Raw genomic sequence first — 16,850 nt, forward strand, 5'->3', positions numbered from 1 at the left:
TAAGAGTCAGCAATGGACACACCATGATCATTGTAACCTTGTAAAATGAAGAACCGATTCTCTCTATCTAAGGATGGGTCCATGGCTCTGCTCAAATTCAGAGAAAGCCCATTCAGTGGAAGATCCTGGCCACTCTGACAACTTAATGCAATGAAAACCAGTATCCTCTCCAACTTCCTTAGGTAAGAAGGGCTATGCATCCTCTCTATACAACTTATGTATCATATGTTCAGTCCACTTATTAGGAAAGAACTTTGTAATTGTCGTAACGTCAGCAATTCTGAGCTACCAGATATTATACTCACTCCTGATGTAAACTCCTCATCTGGGACTTCCCTGGTGGCACAGTGGTTAAGAATCCGCCTGCCAGTGTGGGGGACATGGATTCGATCCCTGGTCTGGGAAGATCCCATGTGCCGCAGAGCAACTAAGCCCGTGCGCCACAACTACTGAAGCCCGCGCACCTAGAGCCCGTGCGCCACAACTACTGAAGCCCGCGCACCTAGAGCCTGTGAGCCACAACTACTGAGCCCACGTGCCACAACTACCGAAGCCTGTGAGCCACAACAAGAGAAGCCACCGCAATGAGAAGCCTGTGTGCTGCAACGAAGAGTAGCCCCCGCTCGCCACAGCAACAAAGACCCAATGCAGCCAAAAATAAAATAAATTAAAAAAAAAAAAAAAAAGAGGCCATGTGATGTCTGGTGGGGGTGGAGAGCTGGAGGGAGACTTCTTGGCTGGTATGGAAGTTAGTAAGAAAGCTGCAGATTGGGGTGTTGGGAGCAAGTCTGAGGTCCTGATGTTTGAGCTCAGAGACAAACCCCTGATCACGACAGGGAAACAGTTAAAAAGTAAGACACCAAAAAGCTTTAAGACATCAACTAGTTAGGGTTGATGCTACAAAGTTAAATTACAGAGAGAAGGACTATATGTTACTAGTCAAAAGGGCAATTCTGAAAGTATCTAACTGAAGTTATTCCCACAAATGCTTCTACTTGTCATCCAGACATCACTTTGAGCATAGAAACGTGCTTTTAACGGCATGTTCCAATTCTTGGCCGGTTCTGAACACCTTTTCATTTAAAGTAATTTATGATAAGGAATCTTTCTCTGGGCAAGGGCACTTAATCCAAATGTACCTTTAGAGGCTTCTGTCCCCAGTGGGTTTTCTAAGAAGTCTGTCATGTCGTGGTTCCAGGCATCACGGACGGCAGACTTGGACACCACCCTGTCGTTCAGGCCCTGCTGTGGCCGAAAGTTATTTCTCAGATACTCCACTGACTTGACGTGGTCTTGTTGCTCCGTGGTGAAGATGGAATAAAAAGCCTCGAGCTGAACAGAGAACCAGAGAAAAGAAGAAAAAAGAACATCGGTTAGAAAGCTATGGGGTCCAAAGCCAATAGCGGTGACAAGAACACAAGATGGCAGGAAGTGCCCGACAAAGCCGCGTGGGACAAACCCAGCAGGACACAGGCTTCCTGCTGGAATCACTGCCAATGGGCCTATCTGGCTGCGGTTTCTGTCCTGCCAACTAACCAGGAAAACACTTCACTTGAGGGTATATAGAACTTACGCAGTTTGTGTCTCAGACAAGAGGCCCAGTCTTTCTGCAGCAGCCTCACCGCCCCTCCGGCCCCCAGCAAGATCTTCAGTATTACAGGAAGCAGCATAGTTATAGTGAAACTGGCAGGTTCTAGAGCCAGACTTCTTGCGTGGGAGTTCTGACTCCATGGCTCAAGCACTCCGTGACGCTGAGAAAGTTGCTTAACTTCTCTGAGCCTCAATTCTTCCTCAATAAAATGGTGAGAATTACAGCAGCATCGACCCGATAGGGTTTGGGTCAGCATTAAATGAGACCATCCATGTACAGTGTTTAAAACAGTTCCTAAAGCGTAAGAGCTCAGTAAATATTTGCGATTTCATTCTTACTAAGCATCTTCCTACACACTAGGGATCCAGTTCAGCAGTTGCTGTCACAAAGTTGCCAAACCCATGGCGCGCAGGTTAAACTGCCCAAGTTCAACATTTACCAGATGGGTCATTAGAGCCAAAGTATTCAAGCTTTCTGTGACTCAAGTTTCCTCATCTGTAAAACAGATACAATACTAGTACTGCCTATCTTAAGGTTGTTGAAAAGATTAAAATCCATGTGGCAGCCAGTAAGCCCTCAGTAGAGATTAGCTGCTATCATCATTATTTTTTTTTTTTTGCGGTACATGGGCCTCTCACTGTTGTGGCCTCTCCTGTTGCAGAGCACAGGCTCCGGACACACGGGCTCAGCAGCCATGGCTCACGGGCCCAGCCGCTCCACGGCATGTGGGATCTTCCTGGACCGGGGCACGAACCCGTGTCCCCTGCATCGGCAGGCGGACTCTCAACCACTGCGCCACCAGGGAAGCCCCCATCATTATTATTATCAGGACACATTTCCCATAAGACTACTGTCCAAACTTTTATGGAAAAGCAAAGAAAAAAAAATCAGCACTCCAGGATCATATTTTTATTATCAAAAAGGATTCTTTGCAGCCTTCAACATTCTGCTTGCTGTGGGGGGGAGAAAAAAGGGTCATTCTATTATATAAGAGGAAGAGAGCAGGGGCCAAGTGACAGCGACTTGTTCTCAATGGACCACAAAGTTATTCTTGTCACCAAAGAAATGGAGTGTAACGTAAAATGCCCAGCCACCAAAAATACCAACTCCTTGAGCTGGGGGAAGAAAATGAAGTAAAGAAGAGAGAAACTGAACTTTTTCTGGCCCATCTGGCTCCTTGAATGCCAAGTCAGAAGGCTTTCTGCAGGAGAGAATTACAAGGTGGGATGGTGTGAGAAAAACACTTCCCAAGCAGGCGTGGAGTGGCTGCCCTAAACTTCTGGGATCAGGAGGTGGCTAAGGCCAACGATAAGATAACAAGAGAATTAAGACCTGGATTTCTGGATGGGGGTCTCGAAGCCTAGAACTAACCCCTGTGTTTCTCAAACAGCCTCAGAGAATGACACAGGGAATGACCTGCTTCCAGTCTGACACGCCCTCTCTTTGCATGAGAAGGCAATGAATTTACATAGCCAAGAAAAATAACTTAAGTATATGAATGCACTTATCATTCCACCTCCCCTCCAATTCTCCTGCACACAGAAAGTGATAATAAACCATGAAGCCTTTTCTGCTTTTTCATCGAGGTAATAGAAGCAGGGTGGTCTCTCAACCAGCCTGAAAGCAAAAGTAGCCCGTTATTTCCCTATTATTCTACTTTTCTACAATTCATGTAACTTCTCTTCTAACAACTCACATCGTTGCTATTTAGAATTTGCCTTTCTTCCCATTCTTCCTTCTGATGTTCCCTTTTTATTTATAATGAAGGGAGAAAGGCAATAAAAGCAGAAAAACTAAGAAAACTGGGCCGTTTACTCTGTCCAAAGGTGACCCACTCAGATGAAAATAACTGGAGGTGCTGAAAGGAAAAATCAACTCAACCTAGCAAGGTGTAGTCACTGGATAGGACTACCAAAATCAGAATTGAATGCCTCCAAAAACGAGAGAAGATTTCAATACTTCCTCAGAGAAAAGAACTTCTTAAAATTACATGAAAGGGATTAACAAAGACCCTCTGGAGACAGTCTAGGGAAAGACCAACCAAAATGATTAAAGGGATGGAGGGTAAATCCTGTGTGGAAAGGTTAAAGGAAGTGGAATTGTTTATTAGTGTGAAGAAAAAGCGAGTAAGGAGTAATTTGATTAAAGGCCCTTGTATGTGAAAGATGCTGACCAGCTCTTCTCCATGTCCAAAGAAGGCCAAATAAGAGGACACTGGTTAAAATTAAAGCCTTGGAGACGTGAGTTGAATAGAGGGAGGAATTCCTTAACTTTCAGGGTGATTTTTTTAGAAAACTGGACTGGGCTGCCACACATAGCAAGTTAAGACCAGAAATTTTCTGGAAGAGACTAACCATCTGTCCTGAAATACTTTCATCTCTGAGATGCCAGGAAAGGATGGCCTGGGAGACCCTCAGCAACGTGACTCGAAGGTTTGTTTATTCTCTCAAATACTTGCTTCTTTCACAGCTAGCATTTAGTTCTCCTAAAAGTTTATTTCTGATCCTCAGGAAAGAATTAGTCATATAAATGTAAAAAGAGGTAGGTTCTGAATTTAACACAAAAATGCTTTCGCCTAAGTTGCTCTTACAGCTTAATGACACGCTATGGCTGAAAAGCTCATTCACATCCTCGTCATTAACTCAACTTGCCCGAAGATTTCAAAGGAAGTATGTGATGGTTCTGAGAGCGAACTGATGACCTGGGCGATATTACACTGTCCCCTGGATCATAGCTTCTGTTGACAGTCTCATAAAAGAGGAAAAAGGAGGACAAGCTTAGTAGACTCATCAAACGTCCTTTGGTAGGTTGGCAGCGTTTACTACAACTCCGTCATTCCTCTGAATTGAATGAAAATTGCCAGTGGCCTCTCCTGTTGGTAACTGGCATGATTGGCCATTGAGTGGAAACTTCCATGATCCCCGGATTGGCAAGGGGAGCCTATATACTTTTCACTTTGGCAGGTGATCAGCAATCATCTGGGCCAGAGGTTGTCCCTTGGTCCTTACCCTTGGCTCGAGACCCAAACTCGCCAAAGGTGAACCTGGCCACCACCCGGACCTCCACTTGGCTGGATTCCATGGGATGCCATTTACAGAGCAGATGACAATAGGAAGGTGCCTCTGACAGCGGTGCCACATGGCAGCCCCGTGTAACGCTGGAGTCATAGAACAAACTTCAAAGCTGTGTCTCTCTGGCCTCTCAGGGGGCCACACTTTTGGTGTGTAATCTCTTTGACTCTTCTAGATCTAGTTAATATCCACAGAGCGAACCTTCAAAAATGTACATGAGATCACAGCACACACCTCTGTTTAATACCTTTAAAAAGCCTCCCATTCTTACCGCGGAGTCCTAATGTTCTGGCCTGTGCCTTACTCTCCAAATACAAAACGCTTCCACTCACTACCTGGGTTACAAACTCTGTTTTTAAACTCTACTTCCTAAATGTGTGACCTCAGAGTATTTACTGTTTCTGTGCTTTGGTTTTCTTACATGTATAATGGAGCTAACATCATTACCCACCTCACGTGGTTTTGGTTACTACTATTTTATTTTATTATTTTTTTTGCGGTACGCAGGCCTCTCACTGTTGTGGCCTCTCCCATTGCGGAGAACAGGCTCCGGACGCGCAGGCTCAGCGGCCATGGCTCATGCGCCCAGCTGCTCCGCGGCATGTGGGATCCTCCCGGACCGGGGCACGAACCCGTGTCCCCTGCGTCGGCAGGCGGACTCTCAACCACTGCGCCACCAGGGAAGCCCTGGTTACTACTATTGACTGAGCTACTGCAGATCAAGTGTTTGGAATAATTCCTGATGCACGAAAGGCGCCCAATAAGTATTACCTTCATTACTGTTGTTATTGTTATTATTTTATGAGGAATGTGGTAACTATGCGTGCTAAGCTTACAACTATAAGAAGCTCTGCGGCTTCGCCTTCCTTTTCTTCTTTATAATATATATGTATATTTACAATGTACAGTATACATATATAATGTGTCTATGTATCTGTATAAGGCATATTGCACCTTACAGTGTCTATTTATCAAACCCATTACGGGCCAGGTACAAGCACTTCATAAACATTGTTTTGGTTTCTAACTTGTTCTCAGCTCAAAATAATAACATTAAAGTAACTTTGTTAGTAATAATATTATTATAGCACTAACACTACCAACTAATATTTACTGAGCATTGATTACGCACAAGGCAAGGTGCCAAGATCGTTATATGCTTTCTCTTACTTAATCCTCATAGAAATCTGGTAACGCTGGTGGTATTATTCTTATTCCTATCGACGGACAAGGAACTTGGGCTGAGGGACGTTAAGTCACTTGCCCAAGATCACACAGGAACTGAGAGGTAAAGTGAGGATTAGAAGCCTGGGTCCGTGTGACTCTGTTTTGCATGCTTTCAGTCACTTCATGCCACATGCGTAACAGGCCCTCAGCATTCTTCACTGAGAGAGCAACACGGTAGCAGAAAAACTGAATCTGATGATAGAAGTCCCAAAACAATTCCTCTTGACTGACCTCCAAAGTCCCTAGCATGGAGGACACCCACTACTGCCATTTCACTACTGGCAATATAAACTTGTTTGCATTTTTCCGCACTCTGGAACGAAACAGCCCAACACAGGAAGAACTGGGAACCATGAACAAGATGGCAGGTGCGAGGAGAAAATGGAACCCACCTCCCCAAACCAGCACTTTTCTTCATCTTATTCTTTTCCAGGGGCAGGTAATAAACACACTTGGATTTATCTTTACCTTAATATAACTAATGGAGTCTTTATCATTTAGTGAAAATTAATGAAAGTTTTTATTTCTACAATATTTAATTGGCTTTTTAATTTTTGAAGTGAATATGTAAAACATTTCTTTCTTTTATCCCTGCTTGGGGAGCTGTAATTGCATTTTAACTGGTGCTGTTTCAAGAACAGTTTTAACCTTGAATTGCAAATGTGTTGGCTGGAAGTGTATATAAATCATTTCAACTTAGTTTTTATTGTAAAAATATTACAGAGAATAATTAGTTTTTAATCTGTCAGTTTGAATCAAAGTTGAAATCTACTCATGCCGTTTGTGTGTAGCAAGAGCTCTGGTCCATAAGATGTGGGGAGGGGACCATCATGGCTGAAGGGGGCAATGAGAGAATATCAAACGTAATATAATTATGAACCATTAAAAGGCTGATGTGCACAATATTTGATAGGATGGATACGGAATGGCAATTAAACAAAACCAGAGTCCACTATATGAATAATAATAAACTCCAGGGTAAACATGACGGACTGTAACGTCACACCTAAGGTCATGGACATGAGTTTCGTCATACATTTGAGACGTGATGGGTCAGGCCTTGTTTGTGGTATCTCTTGAACACTTCCTGTGGTGCCAGGCACTAGTCTAAACATTCTACACACATTCTGTCATTTAATCTCTATAATGACTCCATAGAGTAGGTATTGTTATCATTTCCATTTTACAGATGAAAGCTGAGACATAGAGTAGCAGAGTAGCTGAGTAATCTGGATGAAGAAGGTAGCCAAGAATGGAACAATTTGGCTCCATATGGAACATAGTCTTAATTCAAAAGAGTTGCTCTACTCCTTATGACAGAGACGACAATGGTTAAAAAAAAGTCATGTACCTTAAAGGTCCCACAGAAAATATATTAGAACTAATACATGAACTCAGCAAAGTACTAGGATACAAGATTAATATACAGAAATCTGTGGCATTTCTTTACACTAACAATGAAATACCAGAAAGAGAAAGAAAAAAGAATCTCTTTCAAAACTGCATCAAGGGCTTCCCTGGTGGCACAGTGGTTGAGAGTCTGCCTGCCGATGCAGGGGACACGGGTTCGTGCCCCGGTCTGGGAAGATCCCACATGCCACGGAGCGGCTGGGCCCATGAGCCATGGCCATTGAGCCTGCGCATCCGGAACCTGTGCTCCGCAACAGGAGAGGCCACAACAGTGAGAGGCCCACATACCAAAAAAAAAAAAAAAAAAAAAAAAAAAAGCCTGCATCAAAATAACATAAAATACCTACGAATAAACCTAACCAAGGAGGTGAAAGACCTATATGCTGAGAACTATAAGACACTGAGAAAGGAAAGTGAAGATGATCCAAAGAAATGAAAAGATATCCCATGCTCTTCGATTGGAAGAAGTAATGTTGTTAAAATGGTCATATTACCCAAAGCAACCTACAGATTTAATGTGATCCCTATCAAATTATCCATGACATTTTTCATAGAACTAGAACAAATAATCCTAAAATTTACATGGAACTATACAAGAACATGAATTGCCAAAGCAATCCTGAGGAAAAAGAGCAAAGCTGGAGGCATAACCCTCCCAGACCTCAGACAATATTACAAAGCTACAGTAATCACAACAGTGTGGTACTGGCACAGAAACAGATGTATGGATCAATGGAACAGAACAGAGAGACCAGAAATAAACCCACACGCCTATGGTCAATTAATCTACAACCAAGGCAGCAAAAATATACAATGGGGAAAAGACAGTCTCTTTTGCAAGTGGTGTTGGGAAAGCTGGTCAGCTGCATGTAAATCAATGAAGTTAAAACACACCCTCACACCATACACAAAAATAAACTCAAAATGGTTTAAAGACCTAAATATAAGACATGACACCATAAAACTCCTGGAAGGTAAAACAGGCAAAGCGTTTTCAGACATAAATTGTAGCAATGTTTTCTTAGATCAGTTTCCCAAGGCAAAAGCAATAAAAGCAAAAATAAACAAATGGAACCAAATCACACTAAAAAGTTTTTGCACAGCAAAGGAAGCCATCAACAAAACAAAAAGACAACCTACGGAATGGTAGAAAATATCTGCAATTGATGCACCTGACAACGGGTTAATTTCCAAAATATACAAACAGCTCATGCAGCTCAATATCAAAAAAACAAGCAACCCAATCAAAAGATCAGTAGAAGACCTAAATAGACATTTCTCCAATGAAGACATACAGATAGCTAACAGGCACATGAAAAGACGCTCAACATCGGTAGTTATTAGAAAAATGAAAATTAAAACCACAATGAGGTATCACCTCACACTGGTCAAAATGGCTATCATCAAAAAGTCTACAAACAACAAATGCTGGAGAGGGTGTGGAGAAAAGGGAACCCTTCTACACTGTTGGTGGGAATGTAAATCGGTGCAGCTGCTATGAAAAAGAGTATGGAGGTTCCTTAAAAAACTAAAAATAGAGCTACTATATGATCCAGCAATCCCAGTCCTGGGCATATATCTAGAAAAGACAAAAACTGTAATTTGCACTATTTACAATAACCAAGACTTGGAAGCAAACCAAATGCCCATCAATAGACGACTGGTTTAAGAAGATGTGCCACACACACACACACACACACACACACACATAATATTACTCAGCCATAAAAAGGAATGAAATATTGCCATTTGCAACATGGAAGGACCTAGAGATTATCATACTAAGTGAAGTAAGTCAGATAGAAAAAGACAATTGTTATATGATGTGACTTATATGTGGAATCTAAAAAATAATACAGATGAATATATATACAAAGCAGAAACAGACGCACAGATGTAGAAAACAAACTTATGGTTGCCAAAGAGGAAAGAGAGGTGGGGGAAGGATAAACTAGGAGCATGAGATTAACATATACAAACTACTATACATAAAATAGATAAGCAACAAGGACTTACTGTATAACACAGAGAACAATATTCAGTATCTTATAAAAACAATGGAAAATAATCTGGAAATAAATATAACTGAATCACTTTGCTGTACACCAGAAACAAACACAATATTGTAAATCAGGGGCTCCCCTGGTGGCGCAGTGGTTGGGAGTCCGCCTGCCGATGCAGGGGACACGGGTTCGTGCCCCGGTTCGGGAGGATCCCACGTGCCGCGGAGCAGCTGGGCCCGTGAGCCATGGCTGCTGAGCCTGTGCGACTGGAGCCTGTGCTCCGCAATGGGAGAGGCCACAACAGTGAGAGGCCTGCGTACCGCAAAAAAAAAAAAAAAAAATTGTAAATCAACTATAAACTTCAATTTAAAAAGTCATGCAAATAAAGCAAGTAAACTAGCCTTTTTGACATTTATTTCCTTTTTGATAGCGCCTCCAAGAGGCACTTAAATAAAACTCAGGCTAGGGAAAATTATAGGCAGTGTCATATTTAAAACTACAGAAGCCAACAGTCCTGGGAAGGGAAGGCTGGGATAGTGTCCAATGGCCAACGCGCTACCATCTGAGGGCCACTGTTCTAGAATAAAACACATCCAAGTACACCGGACTAAAAACGATCACGTTCCCTGACTGATCATGAATGCAAGGCAGGCAACCGTCTCAATGTGCTACTTGTGCTCCTTTGACCTCCTACAGCAGGACCGGGGCTGCCGCCACTTTGTTTAGGTGACAAAATCATGGCATGATTCTTGCCTGATATTCATGGTCAATGTTTTATTGGAGCCACACAAGCCATGCTTTCTGCTGACCAACCAAGCCAATGGCATGGCGTGATTCCATGAGCAACACCGTATTCAGATCTCGATCATCACAGAAGCCGGAGTCAGCGCTCACTAGCCGCGGGGCTGGTTTGAATGCCCAAGGAGGCCCACAGAAGAGGGAAAATACGGAGCTGCTCATATTTACGCAGGAAGACTTCAAAGAAAACCACATCACACTGGTCAACAGTTCGCGCTCAGCACTGCATTTTAGGGTGAACCTGCTCTCCTTTTCACTGCTGATAGGTACCCACACTGTGTAAGAGAAGAGAAGAACCTTTGGAGAAAAAGAAGGACGAAGGACTAGGAATGTTTTCTTTCTCACAGAAGCAGACATGGAATTGTGCCTACTTGGCTTCTCTGAATTGGCCGTTTTCCCTTCTGCAATGAACATTCTGTGCTAACTTCAGAGAGCATGTTGGGCAGGGTCGGGGTGGGAAGGTCTGAACCGATAATACTTGGGTGGCTGATGCCTTCCTGTCTGAGGACTGACACAGCTGTGACCTCCACTCAGCTCACCAGCAAGGAACCGGTTTGGCCACATGAAAATGAGCTGTTTCGTCCCTTTGGGAGACAGAAAAGGATACATGAAGCTGTGCCTGATACAAGTAAAGCATTATCTAAGGTGGTTTAGAGTAAAGAAACTGGGGAGCCACTATGGTTAATTTATTTCTTCACTATTTTCTTGAAACAATAGTACCTACAGAGAGGTCATACTTTGGAAGTCGTGGAGAAAAACTCTTTCCATTATTTCCCTCTGAGTGTATGGGTGGCAGAGTGGAAGCATAAAAAGATGTTAACAAAGCACTTTCGAATATATCCAGTTCCCAAATGTCAAAACGCCTCTAACTGACGAATACTTGACAAGATATCCAAGCCTAAAAATCTGCCTTTTGTTTAGGCCACTAAACTGCAATAAAACCCAGTATGTGTTAAATGGTTCTCTTCCCTCCCCCAGCCCCCACTAAACAATTACCTCTCTATGCCTCCCCTTCACAGGGCCTCCTAAAAAAAAAAAAAAAAAAAAGCCAAACTTGAATTTTTTAACCTCATTATCTCAAGCCTTTATAGCTTTGAGGAGAAAAGCATTCATCTTAATCAACAAAAAGGATCCCTTTTCAAAGTCCTGCCCCCGCCCCCCTCCCCGAACCTTGAGGATATAAATATTTGGGCTGCAACTTTCTTTTATTTTAATAAAACAAGGCTGGCTTCACCATTAGGAAGCAAACTTGTTTCATATTTCTTTATCTCCTTAAAGCCAGCAGATCCTGTTCCGCAGCCATATTGCTAATCCTTCTTTTTTCATCGCGATGGAATTAAAAGGAAAAGAAGCTCAAGGTAAAATGTCTGCCAGCTGCAGGGAGGCCAAATGAACCTGTTTCCCCTGGTTCCACACTACCTGCCTTTGTTGGTGGGCTCTCTCCTGCACAGAGCTCCTTCTAGACAACCTGCTCCACTTACCGCCCCCAGAGTGGCAACACCAATGTGCCAGGACGTGGCCAGCACCTCTGCTGATTTATTAAAAAATGGACAACGGACCCAAGGCCAGCCAGTGTGCTGTTGGCTGATGTCTATTCGGATCTATCTTCCTGAACGCTTGACTCCAGACCCAGACTACCGTCAGCTGGTAGCTGGCCCTTGAGTTGAAAGGTTAACTGGTACTAGAGTAACCATATTGGGCTCCAATCCCCTCCAAAGAAAACCACACTCAAACTGGGAGAGGGAAGGAACCAGAAGTTTGCAAAAGTACAGAATCGCACAGCCGTGCTAGAAACTCCAAGAAGTGAGAGCGGCGCCTAAGAGGCAGAAAGTAAAGTTTGTGCCTCGCTTACTAGTTGCAGTCCTGGTCATGATGACTTCATCTCAGGATGACCCTACTATGGTTTCTTTCACATATTCCCCGTACTGAAGCTACTTTAAGTGGGTTTCTGTCTCTGACACCCCAAACAGCCCTGGCCAGGACATCATCCAATCCTATTTCCCCCACTCCCTTTTCTATATTCTCTGCCCTTGTTAGGAAAATCTTTGGACTATTCCCCAAGCCAGCCAGGTTCATCATCTTGTTGCCTGTGTCCTCTTCAGTTATATTACTGACATTTACCACATAATTTCAAAACTTCCACTTTCCCTCTACATCAGCCTTACCCCTAGCTGTCCAATGCTGGGGAGGCATTTCCATGGATGGCTCTGATAGGAATGTCCCATTTTTTAGACAGTCCGGGTCGACGGCTCAAATCCACTTCCTTACAAATCCTACCCGTTGTTCTTGGCTCTGTTTTCTGAAATTATGGAGGAGAAATCTACTCTTCTTCTACCTCTGTGCAGGCTGCATTTTTGATGAATGACATATCCTCTCTATTTCCCCTTCCATCTGTGATTCCTCGTGAGGTGATGTCAGAGCCCTTCATCCCCTGGTGGATCCTCTTCCTCTGACATTGCCCCCAACCTCATCCCCATTTCACCAAATTCTTACCCACAGTTACGTGCTCAGCCTAAACCCACCTCCTCATGACATCTGCCAGGCCACACTCAGAGAGAAGCAGCTCCATGTAGGGGTCGGCAGCATGGGTTTGGAATCAGACAAACCCGGGCTTGGTTTCTGGCTTCAACCTTCATTGACCATGAATCTTTGGGCATGTTACACAATCTGTCCCTGCCACGATGTTCTTATGTGTCCCGTCTTTGTGCAACATACCCAATTCGCAATGATGTTTTGCAACTAAGTCGATGAGATGTAAGATGCTTATCACACAGAAAGAGCTCAATCAATGGTATTTTTTCTTTCATTTCTTCAGGTATACAAATTTCTCTCTTCTGAACTTAGGGGAGGTTTAGCAGCTCCAAGCATGATCTTTGGGATCAGACACCATGGCTAGGTCATGGTTGTGTGACCTTGGGCAAGTCACTACACTTCTGCTGTCTCTCTCCCTGTAACACAGGGGTACAGACAGCACCTACCTCATAGGCCTGCTGTTCATGAAGATTAAGTGAGTTAACACATATAAAGAGCTGAAAAGAGTTCCTGGCATACAGGCATCACAGAGGGTAGCTACTATCTCAAGATTGAATACTTACAAGGTACCTGATTTCATGCCTGCAGTTCTCCTCAGCTAGTTAATTTGTGGCTCAGCAACCATGTTTTATATTTTACAATTCTTGGGTGCAAAAACATGTTTCTTGGAAAAAATGAAAAGAATCAATGAGAAGCAAAGGATGCCAAAAAAAAAAAAAAAAAAAATCCTTACCCTGATATAGTCTAGCAATGTTAGATAGTTAAGTCAAGTCAAAACAAGTAAAAACAGAAGCCCTTTGGGGGCCAAATAGCTACCTGATGATAAGAGATGGGGACAGGCGTCCGGAAGACTATCCACTCCACAATTTCGCTACACGGTGGGGTAGTCAAAGAACCTGTGTACCGGTAATAGCTGCTCAGGGATGCAGGCAGGAGGTCCCGGAGGACGAAAGGATCCAGAAAGGTCTCCTTCTCTGTTTGGGGGAACAGGGAAAAGAAAAGCACAGTGGTAAGTCGTTCTATGCTGCAGACACACAGTCAAAACCCTTGGCATGCGGGTGCCACATCACAAGTCTTCTGTTTATTTACATCCCGGGAAGCATTTGGTGGTGGGAGAGCCATGGAAAACAAAGCAGCATTTCCCAGGGTGTGTGTGCTCTGAGACATCCTACTGCACTGCATTTCATGAAAAATGGATTCCAGGGTAAACAGCACTGGGCAACACTTCAGGCCCTCCCTCTTCCCCCAGGAAACAGACAAAACACTAGCAGAGTCAAGTCACTAAATCCTGCAGAAAGAAAGAGACTTGGTTTTGTTTAACTTGCCCCTTTCCAATATATATTTTTTCAGTTTTCATAATACGTTTTATTTAATCCTTCTTTTTTTTTTTTTCTTTTTGGCGGCGCCACATGGCATGTGGGATCTTAGTTCCCCCACCAGGGATCGAACCCACGCCCCCTGCATTGGAAGCATGAAGTCTTAACCACTGGACCACCAGAGAAGTCCCCATTATATTTTAAATATTATTTCAACATGTAATCAAAATGAAAATCATTAATGAGATTTTATATATTAATATCTATTCTGTACTAAGTCCTTTTTAACGTCGATTTTAATTTTTAAACATTTTTTATTGAAATATAGTTGATTTACAATGTTCTGTTAGTTTTAGGTGTACAGCAAAGTGATTCAGTTATACCCCATCTTGTTTCATCATAGACCCCTTCTCCGTCTAATCCTTATGAACCAATAATCAGGCGAACGAACTTTGGGACTCCCACGAGAGATTAAGTAGGAAAAGAAAACTGTAAGCCAATGGTAAAGTGCAATTCCAAAGCTGGTTATGTTTCATTATGGTTTCACCCAAGGCTTATTCAGATCAAGGCACGGCCCTGAACTTGCAAAATGATGGCCCTGAAAATAGACTTCTTTTTACAGAAGTGGAGTGGTCTTCCCTTAAGTAGAAGAAATGACATTTAAGCTGGGACCCAACAATGATATCTCACAATAACTCTACGAGGAAAACAAGTTAGAGAAGAGGTTAGTTCCTACATAGCAAAGCTGGGATATGAACCCTTGCACCTTAACACCAGAGCTTGCACAATTCTGACTCAGACTGAAGAAGCTAAAGTAAACTAGGTGAATATTGAACTGTGGGGGCAAAAGACGAAAAGAAGAGCATTTCACGCTGTGAGAATAGTATGTGCAAAGGTCCTGAGGCAGGAGTCAGCAGTGCAACAGAGTTTAGGCACTATACTATAACACTTTCAGTCAGACCCAGTAGATCATCCAGCTTCTTTCACAAATCAGAGAGGGTTTTAGTCTCTACCTGGGTCTTCAAACGTCTAGCCCTGCATTTAAGTCGGAATGCCCACCTCATTCCTGTTGGGGATGTAATAAGGCTATTACGGTCCTGTTAATGGCTTGCCTTAGCTCCCCTATGGCCTCCTCCATGTGCCCCTGGACATTTCTCGGGGACCACATGGACACTCCTGTGACTTCCAGGAATATTATCCCCAGCCTCTCGCCTCCTCCCTCCTTTTCCTTCATACAGAACAAGCAGTATACGTATTTGGGCAAATGTGTATCCTTAGACGCAAACGGTCTATGTAACTGGGGGTTAAGGCAAAAACCCAGCAGAAGTCAACTATATCAGAATAATGGGGCTTCCCTGGTGGCGCAGTGGTTGAGAGTCTGCCTGCCGATGCAGGGGATGCGGGTTTGTGCCCCGGTCCGGGCGGATCCTACATGCCGCGGAGCGGCTAGGCCCGTGAGCCACGGCCGCTGAGCCTGCCCATCCGGAGCCTGTGCTCCGCAACGGGAGAGGCCATAACAGTGAGAGGCCCGCGTACCGCAAAAAAAAAAAAAAAAAAGAATAATGAAAATGGCAATTTCCTTTTGGTAGAGATTTGTCGAACAAAACTTAATATTTATTTAGCTTTTACTATATGTCAGGCACTCTTCTGAGTACTCATCTGTTGCAAACTTTAAACAGCACTTACTGTATGTGCCAGGTACTGTTCTAAGAGCTTTACAAAGATTGATTTATTTAATACTTAAAATAGTCCCATGAAGTATTTACCATCCCCAATTTACAGAGCTGGAACGTACAACCGTGTAGTTGAGTTTGGAATCCGGGCTTTCATGATTCTTAAGCCATCACCACACCCTTTCCCTTTACAACCCTATGGAGTATGTACTTTTAATGCTCCAATGTTCCAGATGTGGAACTTAAGGCCCAGAAAGGGTAAATCACTAAGCCCAAGGTCACTAGTGAACAGTAAAGTGGCCGCTGTTATTCACAAGGCTCAGAAACCTTACCTGAGTCTCACAAAGGTTTTCAGTTCGTTTTTTAAAGGGAAAAATTAAGTATTAATTAATACAGGCACCATAGGGTTCTATAATCAAAATGACAAAAGCAGTTTCTACGGGACAAAAGGCTGGAAAGGAAAGAATCACCCCTCTGCCCGCTGGCAAATCTGGGCTTTAATTTAACCTGGTTACCAGCAGCCTAAGGATGGGGGAAATCTCTGTAAGCGTACCTGGCTGAGAGGAGGAACCGCTTTGGCCTTTGCTTGCTGCACTTCCTGGGCCGTGCAAATAGTCAACAAGAGGCCCCAGGCGATAGAAGGTGCACAGGCCCTGGCATCATGAACCACAAAATCACCACCTTCATTTCTCCATCACGCGGCAGGTGAACCCGGCGTCACCCCGCAGCACTCTAACCTGCTTTAGCATCAAGGGCTCCAGGTTGAAGGACCGGAAAACCTTTAGAGTCTTCCCCTAGGGGCCTGACCCAATATTAGGGCTGCAGTTAAGCACGCTGTATGCAGACAGGTATGCAGACAAGACAACCCCCGTAGGCCCGAGGCAGCAAAGCCCCCATCTGAAGCACCCACTCGAGGAAGAGGCTGTGGCTTTATAGAAAAAGATAAATGAGAAACACCTGCCCCACCAATCTGAAGTGGGTGGATTTCAAAAGGGAACACGTTTCAGCTGGAACAGGACTCGTAAGTTCCTGTATGGGCTCTTGAATTCAGCAAGGACTGATGGAAACTGCAGGTGTGACCACTGCTACAAATGCAGAAGGGTTTCTCTGTCCTGGATCAACCCAAGGGCTTCAGAAGCAGGTTCTGATTTAATTGCTTAGAAGGTGTAATCAGATCAGTGGCGGGGTGGGTAGAGCTGGTGAGGGGGACAGAAAAGGGAGGGGCTTCA

The 16,850-nt window shown here is 43.7% G+C and overlaps 1 protein-coding gene across 3 annotated transcripts in view; it reads right to left on the bottom strand.

Moving 5' to 3' along the window:
- PTPRG (protein tyrosine phosphatase receptor type G) overlaps positions 1-16,850 on the bottom strand; it is a 731,192-nt gene that overhangs the window by 139,407 nt on the left and 574,935 nt on the right. For all 3 annotated transcript variants that reach the window (XM_032648680.1, XM_032648681.1, XM_032648679.1), the window contains exons 7-8: positions 13,449-13,606; positions 1,140-1,332 (exon numbers count right to left, since the gene is read on the bottom strand). In XM_032648680.1, coding sequence (XP_032504571.1) covers positions 1,140-1,332; positions 13,449-13,606 — 351 coding nt within the window. The remainder of the gene's footprint in view (positions 1-1,139; positions 1,333-13,448; positions 13,607-16,850) is intronic.

The sequence above is a fragment of the Phocoena sinus genome, chromosome 11, assembly GCF_008692025.1.
Source record: "Phocoena sinus isolate mPhoSin1 chromosome 11, mPhoSin1.pri, whole genome shotgun sequence".
In the NCBI taxonomy this organism is placed as follows: Eukaryota; Metazoa; Chordata; class Mammalia; order Artiodactyla; family Phocoenidae; genus Phocoena; species Phocoena sinus.